Below are 25,933 nucleotides of genomic sequence, written 5' to 3'. Positions count from 1 at the left end.
TATGTGAATGGTGCAATTTTATTCCAGCAAAAAAAAATTTTTTTTACATAGAAATTTACATGACTCGCCAGTTTCGATTCTCAGAAATCATGGCAGCAATTTATTAGTGGACTATTTTTCAGGAAGCATAGAAAGGCGCATGTCTCTTGGCAAGTTTTCTTCATCTGTGAAAATAAAGAAGCTGTGATGCTCATTATCCTGGCTACCAGTACTGATCTGTCAAGATTTCGTTAGCCTTTTCTTTTCCGTAAGCAAAATCTCCTCAAAGTTAAAACAGCAAACGCGTTCCTACCAAGTGTCGGCAAAGTGGGGAGTAAAATAAGAATCACAAAAAAAAAAAAATCTCGATGCTTTCTATGTACACAGCAAAAACAAAAACATTATGCACAGAAACAAGCAGTTAATTTGTGTCCATGTATTGAAGTATCTCGTTGGACACGGCACAAGGACATCTCCAGGCATTCAAATTTTTTCCTGCTCTAGCATTCCTTTGCTTGTGTTGGCCTGCAAAGCAAAAGGAAGAGCTATATTAATTCCCGTGTTGCCGTTTACAGAGTAACTACAGTTTAGTTAAAGGGGCCCTGAACCACTTTTTATTGAAGTAGACAAAGGCATTTGAAGTGAAAATAGGCCATTTGAGAAGCATTTTGCCACAAAAAGCGCTCCAATGCATTCAGCAGAAGCGGAATGATTGGCAATCAAACACGACCTCCATAATCCTTTTACTCCTTCTTCAATGCCTCGCACTGTGAGGGCTACGTTGGAGTGGGGCGTGGCCACAACGCTCAGCCTTCTAAATGTCAACATGGCGCACAGTTCAAATTTGGTTTTCGATGTTAACGTAGTCGCCACTTCCGATTTTAGCATCTATGACGCGCCAAACATAAGGCAAATGCGGTTGTCCTCAGCCAGCTGGAGCGCGCTTAGCCAGTGGACTCGTTGTGGCATCTCGTGGCGGCCGCGGTGCCTATGCTGCATAGCGAACCGCAGCTACATGCAACGGTATTGCGTATGTGCAGTGTTTGCTTTGCGCACAACAAGGCTTGAGTGCGTGCTCACCCTCATATGCAGCAGTTTGACCCTGCCACGTGGTGCAGACCAGCTTTGTCCTTCACCAGCTTGACTGATGGATAGTAGCCACATCCAACTTGCGCATTTTCGAAGGGCTATTAGTCTGCCAAGGCATCTAACCCGGAGCGGCCACGAATGAGCATGCACTGGAAAGCGCGAGTATAGTCTGACCTTTAGTTTCGGGTGGTTCGAGGCTAGTTGGGCATTCAAAACTAGTCAAAATTAGCGAGACGACACCGATAAGCAGGGTGGCCAAAGTTTATTACCTATGCGGGTGGCCGCAGCAGAGCGTGAGCAGCCGATAGTTGGCTTCTTCTGGAAGTTAAATATTATTGAAATTTGAAAGCACATTTTTGCTTACTTCAGCCTGTTTACTAAGTCTGTCCATAAATATGCCCAGTAACAGTAAGAAGTGCACTACCCAAACACCCTTCTTGATTGACATCAGCTATTGGCCAAGAGTAGCCGTGTGTGGTAATTCACTACATCACAAAATAAAGTGTCCAGAAAAGAGTGAGGAGCAGGCTTCTGTTGAGATGAGAGCGTCTGAGAAAAAGGCGACTTCGCACTCCACTTGCGAGCTTGCAAACTCGCGACTGATAAAGTTGGCTGAAATATGCCATCCGCAGACTATGTTTTTTCATCAAGATCGAGGGTTGGTTCAGGGCCCCTTTAATTAGCATTGACATTTGCATGCAAGCAATATATACCAGGACTAAGGCACGTTTCAGAAGGCATCTCTCAGGGGTAAGGGGCAGGGGGTGGGTAGGGAAGCCTTAGAGGCCACCCCTCGGATCTACCAGTGGCTATGCCATACACAGCTTCATATGAACACAGATTCGAAAACATTTAACAGTGATATGTGAACGTGTCGTTATTAACCCCTTATGGTCATGTGTTGAGCCCCGCCACAGAGCACCCGCCACACTTTTCTTCCTCACCTCGGTTTCCCCAGTGCCGCTCATTCTAGAAGCTGCGTCAACTCTTTGTGAAACCGCAACGCAATGGAGGGGTTTGATAGGAAAGATGTTGGGGGAGGGGGGCCTCGCTAGCAAGTGCAAAGCACTTCTGCCATGCGATTAGTGCATTCATTGCGTTTGCTTTTACTCTTGTGATAAATGTCAGACGTGACCAGACCCTGTGTCAAAGCATTTTCTGTGCCGAACTGTTTTGCAAACTGGTTCCGTGCTGCAAACTGGTTCTCAAGTGTTTATAAACTTTTACTTCTCCCAACCGGAACGAACTTGGTGCGTGACGAACCCAAATGCCAACAGCCTTTTTTTTTTTTTTAAGTTCGACACTCTTCTTTTCTGACTTGAAGCACTTAACATGCATTTGTTCACTTCTAGTGTGGCGTCTAAATGCTTGAAATGGCGCCTGACCAGAATGACCGTGTAAATGCGCATGACCACGAAGGGATACAGGCGTATACTTGCACCCAATTCCTGTCTCATCTTTATTTTTCTTTGATGCATAACTCCCAACCCCCAAGAATGGAATGAATAAGTAATTACATCGTCATGGTGGCGCGAGCAAAAGCTGCTGCAGGAAGTGTGCCCAGCTGCTGCCAGAACTGAATTTAGGCTGCGACTAAGCCTGCGTCTATATGACCAATGGCCTGGTCAAACTGACAAAGAAAACACAAATGAATACAACCAAACCTCAATATAACGAAGATGAATATAACAAAGGAAACATAAAATTTCAGTGGCCATGCTTCATTTCAATGAAAATCCTACTGCTATAATAAATTCGACAAATGCCATGTTCAAGGCAATATTGGTTACAGCAAAAAGGTATTTATTAAGTTATTTAAAGTTAAATAGTACTAGGGTTTTACCTGCCAAAACCACGATCTGAGTATGAGGCACGCTACAGTGAGAGGCTCTGGATTTATTTTTGACCACCTGGGGTTCATTAATGTGCACCCACTGCATGGTTACACAAGCGCTTCCGCACTGTGCCCCTATCAGAATACGGCCACCACAGCTGGCATCGGCAAATATTAGTTTCCTTGCAACTTAAAATAGAGTAAAATAGAGTAGGTGACTGCTTGTTATGACTAAGAAATTCATATTTGCTGAACATTCCGGATTTTCCCAAGGTAGTGTCAGTTGCCCCAGGCACAGGAATAGTACACATGAACAACCAATATTTCAAACATGAATCCAAAAGTTTGATTTTCAGGACAAAACGTGACCAAATAGAGAATGTATTCTGCGATGATCGCTTTTGCTGATACTATCGCCATGGCCATGCCATCGCCACTGGCACGCGCTGATTAACTTGTTGAGCGAAATTGCACGAGCTGATTGGCAGGTTGAGCACTATGTCATCGGATTTTGCTCAACCAGCCAATCAGCGCGAGCCTGACGGCAATACTATCGCCGTGGCAACACTGTTGCCCAAAGTGATCATCACAAAATACGTCCCCAGCGCTGTTAAAGTGAGCTAGGAAGAGGTAGTGGGCTCATGCGTTGGCTGGTGCCATGCGTTGCCGTGACTCTGGCCATGCCGCTGGATTGTGCTTTGGCGTGCCTTCGCAATGCGGCGCAATCGCCGCCTTCAATGTAGCGAGCGTTGGGGCCTCTCCGCACTTGGAAGTTGCTTTTGGAGTGTGCAAAGTTTTGTTTCTCTCGTGAACACATCACGCGCTGCATCCTCGATCTGCCGAAGGCTTTTCTGCAGACAGTGATGTGCCCTGACAACCAGTGACTGTCTTGCGCAACCAAAATGCCACCCCGACGGCAAAACCATTGTTTTGCGCCAGGTTGTCAGACAGGTTACATCTATGTGAAGGTCGGCACGAAGATGTCTTTGTTTGACACTCCGAAGGATGCAGCCCTCAGGAAGCAATGGGAAAAGAATCTGCATCGAGTGGACAAAGCTGGACCACACATGTGTGGTCTGCAAACTGTACTTTGTGCTGCAGTATGAGCTACAGGACTATGTGCACATAATTGAAGGGAAGGAAGTGCATACTCCATGTGGAAAACCTTGCCTGGCAGAGGATGCTGTACATACAAACTTGCCTAATTTGGCATCATACTTGAAGAAGAAGCCATGAGAAAGGTTGACTCGAAAGAGAAAATGGTCAGGAAGTGTTCCAGTCGAAAAAAAGCTATGTTCTTGTACCACTGGTGGTGCTGTTGGTGGCTCTGTCGACAACTCAGCGGGAAGGCTCGCCAAGTGTGCACAGCTTCGGTAAGCTCATCCAAAAGAAAGCTCAGAGGATCTACGAGCTAACACAGATGCAGATTTAATTGGCTGCCTAAGACTTCCTCCCGTGTTTTGGGGCAAGCAACACTTCCCAGGCAATGATGGCGTTGTCTACTGCAAGTCTGTGCTGATGGCAAAAAGCATGGTACAGTAAAACCTTGTTAAACCGTACCCGCTTAAACAGTAGTTTCATTTTAAAAGTAGTAAAGTCAAATCCCCGACTCAGCGGCCATTGAACATAATGTGCTTTGTATCTGCATAAACCGTGCCAGCTTATTGCGTATGCATCTGCTAAAACGTAGCGTTTCAACTTTTCGTCGCGCAAACATGGCGGTGCGCCGTCTCCATCGGGCAGCCCGGCAGAACAACAAGCCTCAGAGATTGGAACAACTGCCTCCAGGCACCCTGTGCGTTTGTGCGTGAAGCCACATCAACGTCAACATCATTTCGACACCGCCGTGCCAGAGAGTGTTATGGCGTCGTGCAAGCGAGGACTCGCATCGTTCCGAAGCTCGGATAAAAAAGACGCCGGGTACTGAGCATAGAACAAAAATTAGACATCGTCTGTGCTATAGAACGTGACACGAAGACGGCGCTGGCACGCAACAGGGTTCTGCTGTTGACTACAGTGTGTGGCATTTGGAATGCGAAGAAGTTGCTCAGCAGCACTGTTGCGACCACGAAGACATGTCGGCTACGAGGTTCGACTTTTCGCCATCGTTGCCTGTGTTGTTGCTGAAGTGTCGACTAGCGACAGTGATGAGGATGACACGGAAAGCGACAGCACGGGCGATTCACGCCCGACAGTGGCATAAGCTGCGCGTTACGTCAGCCTCATGAGTGCAATCGTCGCGACAAGAACAGGGGCGCGATAATGTAACTCTATTCCAAATGAAAAGTATTCCAAACTCCGGCACCCGGCAATGAAAAAGGTGCGCCCGGGACTTCTGCAGCACTACTGCACACGTATACGGAGAATACGTAACGCCAATGAGGAATCTGCCATGCGAGTGTTTGCCGAGAAGAGGGGGCTGGCTGAAAAGCTGGCACGCAGCTTCAGTAAGTTTGAGGCCGCTGTCGTCGTCGTGCTAGGCCGCCGCGGCATCAAACGAAAATAACACTGTTGTCGCGTGAAGTGAATAAATACTGCATGTTTTTTCCCCTTTCATCGCACTCTCTCAGAGTCCCGTTTTCTATAGGTAAGTGGGCGATCTCATGCTATTTCGGTCAAACAGTACTACCGTTTAGTACGTACTTTTTCCGAGCTCCGGCCAACTACGGTTTAATGAGGTTTCACTGTACAGTCAGAAAAGGTAGAAATGCTTGTTCACTCCTCATCTGACGTGTATCGCAAGGTATACGCTAGAGATACTTTGCTGAAAGAGGTGCCAGGGCAAAGGGAAATGTAGGCTGAGACCTATGTGGTGGCACTGTATCTCAAGAGAATTATGAAAGTGCATGGTTCACTCAAAAACTAAAGGACCAAGCTGTTTCTCGGCACGGATCCTCTATCGCTGCTCTGCCCATGCTACTGCAATCTAAATGCATGTCAAACGTGCACAGATTTATGCACGGAGTTCTGCGCGCAGTCTAATCATACGTTCGGCACGGGTAATAATGGTGACTGAGTTACGGGAAAGATGCCATTTTCTGCAGCCCTGTTCGCACGAGTACTGCCCATCTGCAGTGTATGTTACTGTATTTACACGATTGTAAGTCGACTCGAATGTAAGTCGACGCCTCCATATCGTGTGTGACAGGAAAAAAGAAATAAAGAGCATACCCGAGGGTGTATTCCATAATGAAAATTTATTAGTAGCTGGCATGGTCACTGGACTACTCATCTTCACTTGCGCCATCGTCTTCACTAGTGCTGCCATCGTCATCGCTGCTACGGTACCAAAGCGTGTCGTCGTCCAACGAAATTCCACATTTGGCAAACGACCGCACCATGACATCTTGTGGAACAGCAACCCATACCGAATGCCCCCAACTTCACGCAGCCGTCAGGGAGGCTCTTTTGACAGGTCCGGTTGACGTAAGTTCGCGGTCTTCTGCCGCCAGCCACTCGTACTCACGGCGGAGCAGGTCCTTAAAAGGCAAAGATCTGGGCTTGTTTCATGACCATGTTGCACTTCAATGGCAGGGACCAATCACGCATTTAGCGACGTACACCGCAAGCTTGGCCTACAGCTCCGGAAAGCGTCCCGATTTTGGCCCGTGGGAAATTCTTTGCTTGCCGTCACAGGTGAAAATTTTGCCTGAATTACAGGTCACATCAACAGCGCGATCATCACATCCTATTCCAGCAACATTACACATGGATTCTGTTTGTTGAGTTCGCCAAAGCTGGTTCTTTATTCTATCGTTTGCCTTTCAGACAGCACTCCGCTATTCCGTACTTGTTTGTTCAGTTTGCGTTCCAGACAGAGCTCTGCTGACTCCAAGAAGCCATTCTCTTGATCTTGTCGACAGGCCATGTCAAGTGGCACCAACAGCTCACAGTCTGACTCAGAATGAGTCTTGAGTCGCAGTCCGAATGAGCCCGACTCCGCAACTGAAGAGGCTGAACTGCCACATACCATATACCACACTGAGCTCAAAATGCGGACATCACTGATGACTTGCTAGGCTGCAGGGTGCCTATTTCTGCCGCCGTTACATTTGAAGACTTTGCAGATGTTGACAGCACGGTGTTGTGTACGGAACTGAACAATGACGAAATACTTGAGCAAGACCTCCCACAGTCAAACAGCGACTCTAACTCGGATGATGATGATGTGCGTATGCTCTGGAGCTTTCACATGCGGATCTGACTTGCGCTATTGCAGTCCTTGCATCAGCATACAGCGACAGCACAAACTGGCAGAAGTACAGGCACACTTGGTTGCACGCAAGTGGAAGCGCGTGCAGCAACGAATCGACCCCTCATTCCTTGTAAAGGAGCCTTCAAACGTAAATAAAATGATCTTTTTTGGATAGATTCACTTTTTTCAGACATTCGACAGGTCAGACTTATTGGTGTTCCCCGTGGAGCCCTAATTATTGTTCGTCGACTGTATCAATGTTTTGTGTAGACATGAATAGTAATTAGAATATTAGAATCATTTCGAAGAACGGGTAGAGTATTTGGCTGACTTGCATGAAACCTTGCACAAGATAGAAAATAACAAAAACAATACAAAAAGTGTCATAAAAAAATGTTTGTGAATTCTTATGCCATCTCTGAACAATACTGATTGCATACCCCTTGACTGTTTAACAATCTTATACATTACAGTTTGTTTGCACCTAGATATTCCACAATCCTTCCTTAGGCTCTCTTTTGGCAAACAATGCTTGTTCTATTCAGGCTAGTTTTTCAGAAAGCCCTCATCCTGTTTGTTGCTCAAGTTTACTTTGGCACCGGTCAACGTCCTAGGCAACTCCATGGAGCTCAGTCAATCCAAAGTCACATGCAAGTGGTTCAAACGATGGCTCACCTCAATTAATGCACGGCATCATCCTTGTTGCGGTCCTTCCTCCTTCACTCTGCGCCTGATGTCTCGGAGGACGCCTCCAACGGTGCCGACGCCTCTGACGCCTCCGCGGCCTTGGCGTCAGGCACCCAGAGGCCAGAGTCGACGCAGCGCTTCATGTGGTACCTGGCCTCTTCCTCGGGCATGCTGGCGATGACATCCTTCAGCATGTCCAGGTCGCGAGACTCGAAGCACTTCTGCATAGACTGTGAGACAACGACGGGAGAAAACGATTGAGGAAAAGCAAGAGAAAAGGACTGAGCAACTCCATACACTTAAGTCGCAGTGAAAATTTTACCGTACTTTTTTGCGTATAGCCCACGTCCTTGTGTAAGCCGCTCCCCAATTACCGCATTTACTCGTATGTAAGGCAAGATTTTTTCACACTTGTCGTTGTTTGAACTCAACCCTTGCGTTCCATTCAAATACAGCAACATTGACAATTTTGAAATTAATATACTGAATCCCGCGATTTCTGCCATTATTTTGGCAAAAATGTAGCTTTATATCCCAAGTCAAATAAGAGGCAAGTCAACAGAAGAAAACAGTTTTTTTTTGTGTGTCGGACTCGACACTGTTTTTTGGTGTGCTTGTGACTGGTGCTGCTGTTACAGTGCTGCAGTACCAGCATTGTGATTCCATTCACACTTGTTTCTCATAATTTGAATTTGTTTCAAAATTGAAAATCTTAGATTTGCACTGATAACCCAAATGCACTGCCGCTCCCTGCTGCAGGCGGCGTGAAGTGGGCATCACGTTTCATTCTGGCAGCATTGTATTCTGGCGTTGCCCACCAGCTCAATTTCATTTCGGTCAGCTGTTGCCCTCTTCAAGCATTACGCAATATAGGGAAAACAACAAACGGTGCCCCAGACTGCTCGGGGCCCCATCAGGTCGACGTGCTTAGGAATCATCAGGTCGACGTGCATTGGCATCTCTCACTGCCTGGGCGCGTCAAAACTTCCTGCCACAATACCACAATACCTGCTTTCTTTATATTAAAAAAAAAAGGAAACCTGTAGACTCAGGCTGAATTGGAGGAATGCTACCACGATACAACAATACCCGCTCTCTCTAAAAAAGAAGAAGGTAGACTCAGGCTGAATTGGAGGAGTGTGAACATTTTCTTGCCTAAGCTGCAAGAACAATGTGTCTCGACCCATATGGTCCCCACCAGCTCCACGTGTGTCGATGTCTCGTGCTGCAACACTTCAGATTACATAGATGTCAACTGCAGTTGAATCTGCCAAATTTTTTTGTGACATCAGATCGCATGTTTCCCCGGTTTCCCCGGTTTACACATATTTTTCTTGCTTTTTTTTTATTTAAACAAGACGTCTGAACGAGGCTCTACTGTATTTGACCACCCGGGGTTCTACAACATGCACCCAAAGCTCAGTTATATTGTATGACAAATGGGCCGACGCAACTCACCTCAGGCAGGGACTCGAACACCTCAACTGGGTCAAGACCGCCAGGTCCTAGCCTCTCCTGCCGTTCTTCCTGCAAGTTTTTTTTTAACAGTCACTACAACTGCAGAAGATTTTCCAGCTTCACAGGCAACACTCATCACGATATATGCGTCTATACAAACAAACTATTTAAACAAATCCCAACCTGGTTATGCCCTGTACTAAGCGTAAATGCCAATGCTGTTTCCCCGGTCTTAAATGAGTTGACGTGTTATATGCTATTGTGAACATATTAAGCACAAACAGGAGAACATGAAATGGAACAGCTCAAATAACCAACAAACTGAGAAAGGAATTTCAGGTTGCTATATTTCCTGTCGTCAAAGATGCCGCAGGTCCCACACCGTAAAAGTCAAAATTGGGCTGTCACCATACAAACAAGTGAAAGCAGACGTGAAAGAATGCATTCTCATTAGCTCTGACATGTTCGCGCTTTACTTCTCCATGCACTGCAGCAAGCGCTAAAGGAATTGAACTCTAAATAATGAGCACCCCAAGAATAAGGAGACCTAAGTGGCTTGATTTTACTTTCTTAGTAACTAGCACATGAAGCCAACAGACAATGAAGCGTGGAAAAGCATAGGACACATAAACTGCTCTGTATTAATTGTAACATACAAATATTTAGAAAAAGGAAAAATAAGGGTTAAAAAAAATTGAGCAGGGACCATCAACGACTGTTAATGCAAGTGAATAGCCCAAATGAAAGAAAGAAACGAACGAGCGAGTGCCAGGGCCCCCTTCCCTTCTTTCCCGCCCCGCAACTCCATTGCGTGAGAGCTCAAGCACCCTTTCTCTCAATTCCTTTGTATAACGAGTTTTACCACTGACCCATCAACCACCGGCTAACCGTTTTCAAGCTCAAGTATCCGCTGACGAATGAACTGAACGAACTTGTACTTGGCCTAGCCCTAGGAGTGTTAGTCAGCCCCAGTCAGAGCCCTGGCGGTTGATGTGAAACACCCTTTTGATACTCTCAGGGTTAGATCTGTATCGTACACATACATCAATGTCCCAAAAACCAGACTGTAGGACTGCTGCCACGGTAACTCGATTGCTTGAGCATCGCACCCGTAATGCAGAAGGGGAGGGTTCGGCTCCCACTTGTAGCAAGTTGTCCTTACGCCTGCTTTCACATCTCTTTCCCCAGTTATTTCTACATTTACAGTAAAAAAAAAAAAGAATGGTCTTGCTATGCTTTCCCCGACTTCACTGTCTACTGGCTTGATGCAAATGAGTTTGAAGCTTGATGCCATAAAGTAGTGTAGAAGGGATAACTGTCCAATAGCCTGCTCCTAAGACCATGCACTACGCGACACCCGTGCTCAAAAGGGCATTCCACGTCCACTGCCTTGGCTGTGAGCAGCCCTGGCTCACACTCCCAGTGCCAATTTTGCACACAAATACTCGAGAAAGTGCCGCGGTAGCTGGATTGGTAAAGCGCCACACAAGTAGTGCGGGGGGACGTGGGCTCAGTCCCCATCTGTGGCATGTCATCTCTTTGTCCGCGTTAAATTTATGATTACCGGATTATTTATACATTTCAATTAGACATAGAAATTACATATGCTCTCTGTGGCTTCGTTTTCCGTCACCTGACATGGTTGTGACTAATAAAAAAATTCAGCCCCTCAGTTCCTTTTATTCTTGAGCTCTCGGTGGGCACTCGGGCCAATAATAAGGCACTAGAATGCACTAGAATGCCAACGTGCTGATCCTGTCGCAGGAGACCTTCACTATGAATAGTAGAACTAACTGTCCGACTCCGTTACCCGTCAAAACATTTCAGCACACATCCGGAACACATGCACACATAGACACACGCACACATTTCCTAACCTTGCACAATGGCACGAATGCCTCGCATGCGAATGACAAAGTATCTCACTCACTTCTTTGCACTCACTGACACTCACTTCTTCAATCTCCTTGACCACTTCTTCCAGCTTCTCTCGGGCTCGCAACTGGACACGTTCCTTGAATCCCTTCAGTTCGTCTTCAAAGGCGTCCTTGTACTGTTGGTCAGCCATCTGGATGCTGACGGTAATGAAATGGCTTATTGAATGATTGGCAATCCACGTGTCTGAGATGTTTTCAAGCTGGAGTATCCGCTGACGAACAGGCTGAACGCAAGAGCAAAGGGTGCAGTTACGGACCTCTTAAGACCCCGTTGAAAGCCTTGCCTACTATATTAAAGCATATATATAGCATACACCTCAAAATTAGTGCTTTGTTCCACTTAGACAATGAGAACATGTCTTCTAAATACTGAACCACATTTCAGAACTATATGACACCCCCCAGAATAGTATCTATTACTGAAATTTCAAGCACGCTGCTTATTCCAAAAGTGAAAGGAATTTGAGAGCAGACAAGGATAAGCGTTTGTCCTTGTATGCTCTTCGATTTATATATGCTCAACCACAGTTGCACTGTTACATTTTGGGTTGCACAGAACTAACTAACCCAATCTTTGATGTTACTTATACTTTTTTTTAACGACAATCACCTGGGGCTCTTTAACATGCACCTATGCATGCATTCCAGCATACTCTGCCTGCCGGAATGCGTCTAACTGCGGCAGGGGTTCGAACCCGCAACCTCGCGCTCGACAGCGGAACACCGTTCCCGCTGAAGCACTGCGGTTGGGTCAGTGCACTTCAGGCTCACCGTGTGAAGAATGAAGAAATGCAGGATCGCGGGTCCACCTCGAGCTGCTTGCCGAGCTCCAGGACGTACTGGACGCAGATGCACTGGTGGGCGACGTGGGCCATGAGCTCGTGCTTCTGCACGGGGCGAGAGAATTGAGACCCTCAACACCTTTGCGCCACGTCGCCAGTGGTACCAGATCACGTGAAATTGCCGGCACATGCCAGCACTACCATGGAGGCAAGAAATTTTAATAACAAGGCAAATCGATGAAGATGAGCCCATAGACAAAGACAGACTTATCTACTGACCTGTTTACAATAAATTTGACGTAGTTTTTATTTTACGCATAGTTATTTTTCAATTTGCAGTCATGCTGTCATTACTAGTTAATCATCTTTACGCTGTCCTCACTTGCAATAATGCATTTATAAACTTATTGATTTCACTAAAGATGCTGTTATTGCATTCCTCTTTTCTTTTTAAACTCTGTGAGGTGGTCCCACCTATGATTCCTGAACTATTGCACCTCATATTGTGCATGTAAACTGTTATGTATATTGCAATATTCTCAAAATAAACTTTTTTTGAATCTTTGAAACACGGGAGTATAACAGACACTACAGCGGAGAGCTCCGTATTAGTGTTAACCATCTGGAATCCTTTACCTGAACTCAAAGCCAAGCATAAGAATTTCTACATCTTGTGGGAGGCCAACGAGCTGTGCGTGCAGCAGATGGAGATGACTTCACACAAATGCGCATTCTCACTTTTATCCTGTGGAGTCCTCCATTGGCATAAATGCATTTGTGGATGTACTGCTTACAAATATAGGCAATGCTGCTTGTTGAGTTTAGGTTTTAAAGCCAATTTATGTTTTTTCGATACAACAATATGTTAAAGAAGTCGCAGTTTCGTTCAAATGGTGAAGCATCAATCGCAATGGTAAATTAGTAGACAGCTTTATGAACTGAGTAATGATAGCAGTTTTATGGGTCGTATAAGCTTGTAAATGTTCACTTACTAACCAAATTAACAAGCACGGTGTCATGCGCGCACAGGCAAAGATGAAACCACCACACTCGATCGCATGCACTCGCTGTCAGAATGTTGGAGTGAGGAAGCGTGGCAGCAGCAGTAAGCGAAATGACTTTCATGCTGCCTCTTGCTTCAAACTGAGCAGCGAGAACACAGCGCACACGAAGCTATGAACTGTCGAAGCACTTAGATTCTGTCCCCGTTGCAGAACGCTTTCAATATAGGGCCGGTGCTGACACGCCCTATGCAGTTGCTGCCAGAGTAGAACACCCTTATCCGCAATGGAGGAAGATAGTAGACTACCTCCCCGTTTTCCTCCCTTGCTGGTGAGAGATTGAGTCAACATCGTCGAGTTACCCTTGCATGCTTTCACTCGCACATACAGCATATGGTGTGAGGCAACAATGTTACCATACTTGGACTTTACACGGAACATCACGGCAACGGCAGAAATGTGCCTGAAGTGTCCATATGCTGGCATGGGGAATTGCGGCAGTAGTAGCAGTGAGCGAAGTGACTTCCATGCTGTCTACCATTTCTACACAAACTCAGCGGTGAGAACACATCGCATGCAAAGCTATCAGCCGTCGGCCCACCTAGACTGTGCCCCCAAGGCAGATCGCTTTCAAGATAAAGCACGCGCGACCGTGCACGGCCGAAGTACAATGCCCCTGCTCCATCCCCTTTCCTGATGCCATGGTGCAATGCGCACGACGGAATACGGTGCGCTTGCTCCTCTTGCGCATGCGAGATTGAGCCGCCATTGTTGGCTCACCGTTGCACGCTTTCACTCATACACACGGCATATGGCGCGCAAGGACGACATTACCACGAGACAAACCCACCATGTATGCATCACAAAGAAAACCAGTAGCAACTACCAGAGGAGGTCAACCCAGCGTGCATCTGCCTGCCTTCTTCCTCCGCGACGCTTGGCCTCAGTTCTCCATCTCTTCACTCAACATTACCTACACGTTTGTCTAGGTGGTAGTACCTTGCCGCGTGCGGAGCTCGCTCCTCCATACTGCCTCCGGCAAGCGATTTTCTTCACCTCCAGGCACCTTCCTCGTTCACCTGCCTGGCTGCCTCAGACAAACATCGCCGATTTGAAGAGCTGGCCAGTTAAGCTTTCGTGCAAAAACAAAAGCGTAAAAGTATACAAATATTGGTCCTGAGAAATAAATTAAGAAAAAGAAAGAAAGAAAAGTCAGTTTCGCCAGAAAGGTCGAGCATTGATGGCGATGGCAAGGAGACTACACGAACTAAGGTTGGCAGTTTTATCGGTGTCATGCGTGCTCAGGCAAACACTGACAGACCTCACTCGATGACCATGAACTCAGTCAAATTGCGAGCTACCGCTTTGTATCATGTCTCAAAAACTTGTGATTACATGACCGCCAACACCATATGCGCACGAAGAACAAAATGTGTATGAGGACACTATCCCCTTCGGCTTGCCGCGGTGAAATTACCTCCAAGACCGACACGATGCATGACCGGTGCTCAGAGAAGAAAGCGGATAGGCACACGTTCCTGCCCCCTTTCCACCACAACGCATGCTTGATCATGTTACCGTGGGTTCACTCCCACTCCATCCCTCTTGCGCAGAGGGAATCACTAGCTCTCGTTTCTCAGAGTTGTTTACCCATGCCACAAATGGCACAGCGATTTTTCTCGTCTACCACATTTCAGCATGCCTGCTCTGACAGCGGTCTTGCCGCTCAAACTTTTCATGCGGAAGGACACTTGAAATAACTTTTGCTTCGGCCGACATAGTTTTTTTTTGCTAGATTTACTAGCCATACAGGCTCCAAGTACATGAATGAAATAGCCAAAAACTTAGTAAAATCAAAACTGTGTCACAAAGTTACTTCGTCAGTCCCGTCGACTTGGACTAACTTTTGTACCGACAGAGGCGACTCTGGCTGGCGCATCACTTTTCTGTGAATTGCAGAATTCGGGCGCTGTATGTTCAATCCTCACGTCGGGACGACGTCAGGGGAATACATGCAACAGGTCAGAGCTGCTCGTCAAGAAAACCCACAACCGTCACAGCTGGGGTGGCTTGTTGACGGTGTGCTCGACAATTTTTTTGTGCCGAGAACAATGAGCGAGGCACTTGATTCCGCAGCATCAAGCATGAGAGGCTAGGCGGTGCGCGTGACACGCGGCCCCGTGCGAATCTCTGCACCAAATATACTCAATGTTCGAAAACTCAAATTGTAGATATTCGATACAGCGATATTCGAGTGTCTGCATACTACTAGAAATTACTGCTAACAAAAACAATGTTTTAAGAGTTCCTCTTTGGTGTCCCCTCAGGGGTTACAGAAAAAAGGAGAATGCGTGCTTTCTGCCAATTGTGCGACCACTTACGTCGTCCATCTCGAGTCGTATGCACCAGAGGACCAAGTAGTTGGCCGTGTATTCGCTCGCCAGGTGCGGGTGCTCCAGGAGGAAGCGCTTGCTGTCGTCGTACTTCTGCAGCATCCCGAACTGCTTCAGCAGCGACTCGTTCTCCGACACAAATTTTTTCTGCATGGAGTTCAAGAACAATGCAGAGCCTTTAGCAAACCAGGAAGTCAGCCTTGGTGGTACTGACCGAACATGACGCAAACTGTAGCCCGAAAGGCAGATCACAAGAATGAGGCAACACACAGACGAAGGACTGCACTAACATCTACAGTTTATTAAACGAAACAAACCATTATACACGCACATGAAAAAGAATGCCGATTAAGTAGATACAAGAAGACAATCACTTTTGCTGAGTAGATATATACTCAGCATTTCTTTTGCCAGGATAGATCCGTTTCGCAGAGCGGTTTGTTCCAGAGGAACGAGATGGCGCTACTGGCAGCACGCCGCGCTTTGCCTCAGGTGAAAGCGTGCAAAAAAGCACATGAATGTGAAACCGTTACCGCTTCTGCCCTGCTACTTTGCGATCAGCTGTCGGAAATGCAATGGGGTGATCGGTGACACACTGTACTTCATTCGTGCTGCAAAATGCATAACGGAAGAAGGAAGACCTGTACAGTAGTTGGTTGCAAGAATGGTGACTGGCATATGGAAGAATGGAATTAATCTGCGAGACCGCTGCTACACAAGGACTGCCTGTGTTGGCGGCTCTTCACAATGCACACATTTCCTCGGGGAAACGAAATTCACTCGTCTGCCAACGTTCTGTTGCTAACCTCCAAAGAAAGAACTTCCACCCCATAATGTTGGCAAGAGGAATTACAGTTCGTAACACACTCACAAAGGAGCAGCACCGTTTCCTGGCACAGTAAGTTCCTCACACGTTATCTATGTGCACGCAGCACACACACACACACACACACCTGAACACGCACCAAAACTTCCACCCACGAACACGCACCGAAACTTACACCCACTGTATTGCCTACGTATCAAGAATAAGTGAACGGAACCAACGTGCTGAGGTGTGGATGATGACCACACCAACTGTACATGAATGTTCGAAGCTCAGAATGATGTCACGCTTGACGGCAAAGGTATTTTTACCTGCGTCTGTTCCTTTTCTTCTTCTGTCAAGACGACTTCCTCCTTTGGTTTCGGCTTGTTCAGAATCTGCATGAGAAAGCCGAAAAAGTTGATTTGAATTTCTTTTATTTCGTTTCTCAGCTTCAGTCAAATACCATCATGACTCCAGAAAAGCAAAATGAAGGCAGTTCCAATAGAAACAATGATAGTCCTGACACAACTACATTGATCGACTACACAACTACGCACTTTATCAAGTACTCTATTAGGAGTAAGCATTCATGTAAACACTGACACAACCTGTCTGTTACTTCACGCAATAGCAGTCAGGTATTTAGAAACAAGTTACTGGCAATGACCTAATAGCGTTCATTTTAACGAGACAGGCGTGCACGTGAGAAAATATTGCAGTGTCACTAAGAAAAGTGCAGGCCTTTCATGAATAATTACGATAGTTTTCCTTGTCAGGCATTAAAGTGTGGGATGCTTCCCAAACCAGTTGCCATGCTTCAGTGAATTGTATATCTGTGCATAGTGACTGATGGCCTACAGTAAACCTAGTTGTGAATGTAGGCAACTGGTTTTTGTAATGTGGAAGAGTAAACAACTCACCGTTTTTTGAAAACCTTCCTTGCTGATGGTATCAACATTCCAAGGTGCCAGCTAAAACACAAACAAAAAAGGAAAGGCAGCACGTGAGCTCAGCAGGTGGGCATCCCCCGAAACCAGAAAGCACCCAAGGACTGCGAGAATGCAAAGCAGTCGCACACATGCGCACACTCAAGGGCATCCACTAATTGCACTTCAGACCAGATCCATACAGATAAACACAATCTGCCCTTGCTTCGGCTTCGACTAATGAGCGTAGACTGAATACAGTCTACGCTCATTACAATCGACCCGCATACAATGGACTTTCGATCTAACGGACTATATTTCAACCTTAGTTTGTTCTACCTATTTTATTAATGCAACAAAGTTCGCTATTACACTAGAACAGACTGTCAGCTACAGCGGACGAAAGTAGTGGCAATGTTTTTGAAAATAGGGCGTATAAAACATACTTCTGCTGTATCAACATGGGCTGACAACTGACTTGCGAAGGTCAGTTGACGATAGTGGCTAAATATCGGACATGCAAGAGAGGAAGGCGGGACAGAAACGAGCCGTTTTCTTTCGCGTGCGAGGCACTGGGAGAGGCAAGGGAGAGGAGGGGTTCCACTCCGACGGCTACTGCTTACGGTGTGGCTGCGCATATCTTGAAAGCGATTTGGATGTGGACAAAATGCTCGCCTGCGTGGACCTCATCTTCAAAGCGATCTGCGATATGGACAAAGTGCACCCAGTGCCAGTAGCTTCGTATGCGCTGTGCTTTCGACGTTTAGTTCGCATTGAAGCGAGAGACAGCACGAAGGTCAATTCACTTGCTGCTGCTGCCACGCTTCCTCACTTCAACATATTGATAGCCACTTTCTGCGGTCGTCAAACATGCTTCTCCTTTCGGGTAAAACTGCGACTTTCTTTTGTTTGTTGTTTACTTTGGATGTTCGTCACTCACTCTTTGCAATAACGTTGTTAGACGTAACCAAAACTTCGGAAGTGAGGTGTTCTGGATATTACGGACTTTGGATAAAACGGAAGCTTTTGTCGGATTATCAGGGTTTCTAGTAACAAGAGCCGACTGTACTGCAAACATTAGTTGTCAATAAAGAACAATCTAATCACTCAGTTAATGAAAAATTTTACTAGTTGCTGGCAGACTCGGACTTGGACTGTAACAATGCCAGACCTACTGGCAAGTGGAACCACAGAAAGAATGCATGAGCCACACAAGCAGCCACTAGCCAGAGTATTCAGAGGCCAAAAAGGCAGCACATCAGTGCGGCTTTTGTTGCAAACAAATATGGCAGACACCTAAAGCTGTGCGTACGCGTAGTGCTACTCCCACCACGCCATGAGTCACATGATCTGCAACTCCAGAGAATCAAAGTCAAAGCCGCAGGATGCAAGCGAGAGAACCTTGGATTCATTCGAGCTGGAGCCCAACACTCTAAACATACTGTGCAAATGTATTTGAAACACTTGATCTGGACCAGACAAATGTAAAGCACGCATTGAGACCGCTTGAAAGTGACCAGTCGAATGTACTACAAAATAAGTGACATTTTTAATTCTTGCTTTACTTTGACGAACAGAAATCTGTAGGTCAGTGACCTACAGTGGTGGATCAACAGCAGGGCTGCAACCTGACCAGTTTTCCCCAACTCTTCCATGTCTTATTGTTATTGAGCAGAAAAAAGAAAAGTAGGGACATTTGGCAGTTCTAACTGGGTCCTCGGGAGATTTACTGAAAAGTCGGGACTGTGTACTAAATCCACTAAATTCGGGATGATTGGCAAGCTACTCCCTCTTCTCGGTGACACTTTTTTTTTTCTTTTTTTTTTTGCTTGGCAAAGGTGGCAACCCTAATCAATGGCAAAGGAGCTGCACCCTACCTTCTCCTTTTTGTCCAACTCTTCCTTCTCCTTGCGCAGCTCCTTGTCCTTCCTCTCGAGCTTCGCGACGTCTCGCTTTGCCTGCTCCAGGTCTTTGCCAGTCTTGCCCTCACATCGCTTGCGGGCTTCCAGCAGCATTTTGTCGTGCCTGGACAGACGATGGAGTGATAAGTGAATGCTGCCATGAATACATTTTTTGCATGAACTCCTTCAGGGATTGCGGGCACGACTGTGCAAACTGAAATTGTGCATCAAAAGCAAGAGCAGAGATTAAGATGATGATACTCAGAATGTGTGAACTGAATTCTGTGAACTGAAACCACAATTTGATTATGAAATAAACGAGAAGAAAGGGCATTAACCGAGGAGCCCGATTTTTATTAGTCATATCATAAGAGGCCAACAAACAGTGACACCAAGGACAACATAGGGCAAGTTACTTGTGCTTAAGAAATTAAAGAAAGAAACGATAAATTAATGGAAATTAAAGAGGATGAAAAAAGAACTTGCCGCAGGTGGGGAACGCTCCCACAACCTTCGCATTTCTCGTGCGATGCTCTACCAATTGAGCTACCGCGGCGCCGTTTCCCCGTCCACTTTCTTGGGTATTTATGTTTCCTAGTAGAACCCCGGGAGTGTTAGCCAGCGCCACCACTCACTGGCAGAACATCGCATGTGAAATGCGAAGGTTGTGGGATCGTTCCCCACCTGCGGCAAGTTGTTTTTTCATCCACTTTCATTTCCATTAATTTATTGTTTATTTATTTCGTTTATTAAGCACAAGTAACTTCCCCTATGTTGTCCTTGGTGTCACTGTTTGTTGGCTTCTTATAATTTGATTATGAGGCACGCCGTAGTGGTGACTCCGGATTGATTTTGACCACCAGCGGATATTTAAGTGCCCCTAATGTACAGGACATGGGCGTTTTTGCATTTCACCCGCATCGAAATGCGGCCGCAGCAGCGGGGATTCCATCCCACGACCTCGTGCTTAGCAGAGCAACACCCTGGCCACTAAGCCACTGCAGCAGGTGATGCTTAAAACCTGTCGTATAGATCCTCACGCTTCTGAGTGGACCTGCATGGCATTCCTGACGGCTCGATGACTGCTCTTGGCATCGGCACGTTGTCAAGCAGCAGATTCACTTCCTTATTTGTTATTTCACAATGTTTTACATCGGGCACGTTTTTCAAGTGGCTCAACGGGTGTTTTCGAAGTATGCTATATGCGAGAGAGATGATGTTCTCGTGCCTGGCGTTCGCATTGAGGGTTCTCCCATGAAATCCACATTCCATAAACTTGACAAGACTGACTGAAAAATTGAAAATTCTTAATCCGTTCGGGAGCTGCATGCTTTTTCATTATTCCAAGGAGACATGAAATGTGATAAAAGCAAACTTCGAGCGGACGGGTGCCCGGAAAGGATAAGGAGACAATGATCACTCTTTCTCTCACCTTTGGGAGATGAGACTGCACTAATTCTGAGACATGGAACCTCAGGAGAGTTTCCCAACTAGCGTGACTGGAATGCCCCAAGAATGAAAAGGATTGCACTGCATTCCAAGGTTAGTGAGGAAATTCAACAAGTCAACGTTTGTTGTTCTTATTGTTCTCTCACAAGAAGATCTTAGCTATGAAAGAACACCAAAATTACATGGCATCTGGCTATTTGGTCATAGTCGACATGTTCAAGTCGGGTGCGGAAAAAATGCCACGGAGAAGACGTACAACAACGATCATTATCTGTCGCTTTTTTTGTAGCGCCTCTTTCGTGCCCCCAACATCTTTAATTCTTATGAAAACACTACGAAGTCTGCAATATCATAATGGATTACAAATGCATGTTCATTGCACGCTGATAGCGGCGAGAAACCATTTCAGCGTTCCTTACACTTGATCATTCATTATATCCATGTCCACTATATTGAGGACTGACCAGAACAGGCCCCCTGGTAAACTGCCAAACAAACAAAAATTGTGCAGGAACCATTGACAAAGACTGCCAATGTAAGCGAACAGCCGAATGCTTCTAGAAAACTACTCGCTTGTTTTAAAGCAACGATGCCCTTCATGGCGTACGTTTGTTTTAGTGAGCATGTTGCAGTACTGGATCCCAAAGCAGCGCTCAAGAAAAATAGTAAGTTAAACTGTATTAGTTAATTACAATCCAGCAAGAGCAAAACAGCCACTCGTTATTATGAGACAAGGCTTGGTAATGCAGAAGATGAGCTATTACGAAAGATGAGTGGCGCTGGTGCCCTGAAGTTTCCACACCCGCTTGCTATGGTGCCGTGAATTTCGACAGCGTCTACTTCGGTCTAGTTGGCTGCTTATTGACCAAGAAGGACTACACTGCATTCTAAAGACAATGAAAGTTCAACCTAGTTACTTTGGGCAACTCTTCCTGTTCCAAATAGACCCAAGTACAGGAAAACACTTTGAAATCCACGACATCACACTGACATTTCAGTGACGAGGTTTCTGTGAACAACAACAACAAACAATAATAATAATAATAATAATAATAATAAAGGTAAAAAATAAGAAGAGAAAGAAAAGCTTGGCCCTTTATTTTTCACCCTACTAGCAATCAATGTTGCAAGTCAGACTAATGCAGATCTTGTTCTAAAAGAATGCTCTATCAGTATAAACCGACTAAGTGCTTCTATTTAATGTTCCTTTAAGTTTCTTGTATGATTATACTGCAAGAAAGGTTTCCAGCAGAGAACACCAACATGTCAGCCTTTCTAGTTGGGTGACCTCCTGTCTTCTAGCGAAATGTGGAACACGCTGACCAGGGGGGGGGGGGGAATTTACACAGGACGATGAGAAATTAACTACAGTAATTTACTTTTTAACTTTTGGCAATAAACGTTCTTTCGCAGGACTCGTCTTCTAATTCTTCACTTGCTCGCGCATGCCACTGCTAACCGGGGGCCCACATCAGGGGGGAACAGTGGGACAGTGCGTGTAGCTGGTGCCAAAAGCATTGATCGCCGTCGTGAACAGTGTGGCTAGCCAATTTTTTTCAGAAGCTTGGAGTGCTTGCAGATAACACATCCTCAAACAGGGTTGGCCTGATGCAGCTGAACTCAACGCACTGCTGGTCAATAATCATAAAGTGTGAAATGCGTGACATTCTTGAAGATTTTCGTTATCTCTTGCGGGACGCAGGACAATAGCTCTCAATGCGGGACAGTTGCGAGAGTCGCGGCATGGGTGATCGCCCTACTTTCTAGCTACGTTCAACCCACAAGCTCAGACAAACACTACTGTCTAGGTACTGCGCAATATTACATGCAACTATACAGGACTACACAGGGTTGTGGGGCAAAACAACCAGCGGCTGCATACGACTCTGTTTAAACACTAATGCAAGTGTAGGTCTAGTCTTATTGTCATTAATATTTTTATTCGAATGTGGAACTCACTTGGCCTTCCTCCTGTTGAACTCCTCACGTTCCTTCTTCATTTCGTTCATCCGTTCGACACGCGCCTGGTGCCGCCATCGAAACAAGCTTGGCGTGTCAATGTTGGGGTGCGTGTCGTCCTCATCATCCGACACCTGAAACAGCGTGAGAACAGTTATCATGCATCTCAACATCCCCACCTCCAATCACTTGGAGAAAGTACTTGGTGCTTTAAAAACCTTAAAAAATACCAGTATCTCAGGTATAAAATCTTCATGTCCACTAATTAAAATTTATCAACAGTTCAGATGATGGCATAACGTCGTTATAATTAAGTTGCATGTGACAAAATATAGTTTCATTATATCCAATATCTATTATAAACATGTGTCTGTTGCACTGTTTATTTTTTTTTTATATCCGCGTTAGTCATATCGGGGTTCGATAAGATTTGTTACATGCTGATATCGGTGAGAAAGTTTTGATTTAATTAATCAAACCTGTGTTCGTTATGTCCCCTCAGAGGGCTTAACGAAGACAAATCACTATAACCACATACAAAAAAATAAATAAATAAAGAAGCGCTCCAGAAACGAAAAGGCAATATTGTAAAATTAGTGAATTAGGCCCTTTATTACATGGCGGTTAACAAGTCAATGTGTGAATGGATGAATTGGCAGCCAAATCAGTAAACCAAACAGCTTGACAGTAACACCACCATTAGGTGCTAGGTGCATCACAGTCAACCTCTAGATACGGACAGTTGATTATGATGACGAGGAGGGTCTAATGGCACAAGGGCCAGGTTTGGCCAAAAAGCGCCCAGCAAAGTAAAGTTAAGCACTAGTTTGGCACGGCATGTACGCCCGCGACCCTCGTTTTAGTTAAGCGGATGGCACTCACGTCGCTCATTTCACCAGTGGTCAAATTTTAGATGACCTACAGTTAACTAACGCATTGATTTATCCTTGCATTCTTAGCCGCGAGAAAACAACTGAAAATCTCGAGTGAGGCTGCTTAAGAAAGCACTGGCAAAGCGTTGTAGATGACGGGAAAGTGAAACCTAAACGTTTAAGTGTACAAATAGAGGTCACTTGCCGTTCGTTTCCTACACAATTTTCCAAGGTCACTTTAGGTAAAACGCTGAACAGTGAATCAATGTGCCTTTCTTGCGTTAGCATACATGTATTTATTTTATTTTTTTTTACCTCTGAGCGTGCTAATTTTTTTTTCACATCACAAGCACGATGCAAATAACTGTCTTGTGAGGCCAGCTACGCAGCTTACGAGAAAATGTCAACGTAGAATATTACGAATATCATCTTTATCATTCCATCATGCGAACCACGATGCGAACACAGTATCATCGCATGATGGAATCCGCACCTTTTTGGCAGCGGCACACGAAAGATCGCGACAGTAGGAAGCTGACGGCGCTTTGACACCACTTAATGCACCCGCAAGAAACAGCGCGAGCAAGCAGCTCGGCGACAATTATCGCAACGAAAAAAATAATGCAAAGCGCATAAACAATCTGTCGGATCAAATATTCCGTAACATCTAGCGCTCAGTGCAATAAAATGAACAAACCTTAGTAAAAATCCAAGCGACATGGGCTTAACGGCGTCACAGCCAACGGTCTTGAGCAAGAACCGCTACATAGACTAGCGGGTCCTGCTTGGCGGTCGACAAGTGGGTTGGTTACGAAGCGCGTGAAACTATTTCCATTGGGACACGGGCGCTCTTCCAGAAAAAAATAATAACGTCGATCGCTCGACGATCGGTCTCGCGGTAATATTTGGTGTTTTGAAGCGCCGTTCTAGAAGGATCCATGCAGGGTCAGTTTGGGTTTCCGTCTCAGCTCCTCTGGCGCTGACCTTTGAAAGCTCGAGACAATCCCAGCGGTTCAAGTCGGTTTCCTTCGGCAGTCACACTTCACGCGGCATTGTTCTGCCGCAGCGATGCCGCTTAATAACAGAAAAACGAAGGTAAATCACCTACCTCGATTGTTTTCCACTTGCTGTAGTCTACCATCTTTGAAATCTCACTGACTGTGGTTGCCTGCTGACCGAGTATTGCTTCGCCAAGCTTAGCCGAAAGGAGCGCAAGACGGCGAGTAGGCGATGTGAAGCAACGTTACTAGATTACCGCTTTCAACTAATCTAGTAACGCTGATGTGAAGCTCGTGTTAAAAGCTACAAAGCTCTACAGTTTCGACCCCGGTCCAGAAAACAGGAAGTTGAAGTTGCGTTACAGTGTAAGCGCGAAATATAAACACCTCCCTGGAGGAGAAAAAAAAAAAAAATATCCTCAAAATAGGTGCCTTTGGAAATTGAGGTCACGGTGACTGTTAGTGTACTTTTTTGTGTGTGTGAAAGAGAGACGGAAGTTTATTGCCCTGAAATGGGCGAGCAAGACATTTCGCGATGAACATACGCAATCGCGTTTCGCGGTGGGCATGCATTCGCGGTGCCTACCAGGCTGGTTTGAATGTCTTCTCATATTTCCAAGTACTGTACTTTCCGATGTAGAAGTCGCACATTTTTATAACACTAACGACGCAAAAAGAAAGATGTATAAGATGGACTCATTTTAGATCGGTCAACGAAATACAGGTCGGAGGCGCGCGCGTCTAATACGGCGCCAGATACGTCACATGAAAATTCCACGATGGAACACTCGAACCAGCTTAAACATCGACTAGGATGTTTCAAATGGTCACGAACCAGTAGTATTCCCATTAAGAATGACTCAATATCCACAATCAACAACAAAAAACATATCTTGCGGAAATTATTTCAGCAATATGGGGAAAACACGCAGGCAGGAAACTTGAAGTGGGCTTCACCCCAAGCCACCCGAGGCTTCGTTTTATATTTCTATATACAGCTCTCGTCGTATGTGAACAGAAGGTGTACAGGCGCTCCCATAATAATTCGGAACGCCACACACGCGGCCGCTCGCCGGCGGAGCGCTCCTGTGGAAGAAGTAGTACCATGGTCTGCGCGTGCGCGGTCTCCCTAGCGAGCAAGGTTGGCTCCCTAGTGCATCTAGTTTGTGTTGCCTTGCTCCAGAACGGTAGCCCTAGGTGCCCCTTAACGTTTTGTCAAGGGGGGCTGGGCCGGTGGTGTCTGTGACAAGCTGTGTCTGCGCATGCACTCGAGTTGGAGCATAAGCGCTCGTGTCTGCATGTTCGCGTGCTTGGCCTTTTTTTTTCATTTTTCGTGTGGGCCGTATTTATCATTTACTAAAAATATTTATGGTAGGTTACCGTGACTAGCGCTGGCAAAGGGCGGCGTTTTCGTCTGATGCAACCGTGATGATATCGGCGGCTCGATTGATAAAGGGATACGAACATACTTAAACCACGACAGTTACGCGAATTCCGTCCTATTCCAATCGAGGCAACATGCCGAAAAGAGTGCCGATGAATGTGCGGAGAAATATAATTAAGCTCAGTTCACAAGGTATACCTCAACGTGAGATATGCCGCCTCACAGGAAAGTCTATAAGGGTGGTCAACCGATTAATCCAAGCATACAGGGATGAAGATGGC

The 25,933-nt window shown here is 45.9% G+C and overlaps 1 protein-coding gene and 1 non-coding gene across 3 annotated transcripts; both read right to left on the bottom strand.

Annotated features, from left to right (window-relative positions):
* Cdc37 (cell division cycle protein 37) lies at positions 1-24,646 on the bottom strand. Of its 2 annotated transcripts, none has more exons than XM_050192243.3 (11): positions 24,379-24,646; positions 22,399-22,532; positions 18,967-19,114; positions 17,084-17,134; positions 16,493-16,558; positions 15,344-15,502; positions 11,951-12,066; positions 11,173-11,317; positions 9,243-9,311; positions 7,773-8,014; positions 1-504 (listed from the first exon to the last, which is right to left on the bottom strand). In XM_050192243.3, exons 1-10 carry the CDS (start codon positions 24,409-24,411, stop codon positions 7,817-7,819), a joined length of 1,119 nt encoding a protein of 372 aa, XP_050048200.1. In that variant the 5' UTR covers positions 24,412-24,646; the 3' UTR covers positions 1-504; positions 7,773-7,816. The 2 variants fall into 2 exon arrangements, with proteins under 2 accessions (XP_050048200.1, XP_050048201.1); XM_050192244.3 differs by having other exon boundaries at positions 11,197-11,317; positions 24,379-24,643.
* TRNAS-AGA (transfer RNA serine (anticodon AGA)) lies at positions 19,474-19,546 on the bottom strand. Its single transcript has one exon. It is a non-coding gene; the product is annotated as a tRNA-Ser (tRNA).
* Positions 24,647-25,933: the final 1,287 nt, after the last annotated feature.

Source organism: Dermacentor andersoni, chromosome 10, assembly GCF_023375885.2.
Source record: "Dermacentor andersoni chromosome 10, qqDerAnde1_hic_scaffold, whole genome shotgun sequence".
In the NCBI taxonomy this organism is placed as follows: Eukaryota; Metazoa; Arthropoda; class Arachnida; order Ixodida; family Ixodidae; genus Dermacentor; species Dermacentor andersoni.
This window is presented reverse-complemented; position numbering and strand designations above follow the sequence as displayed.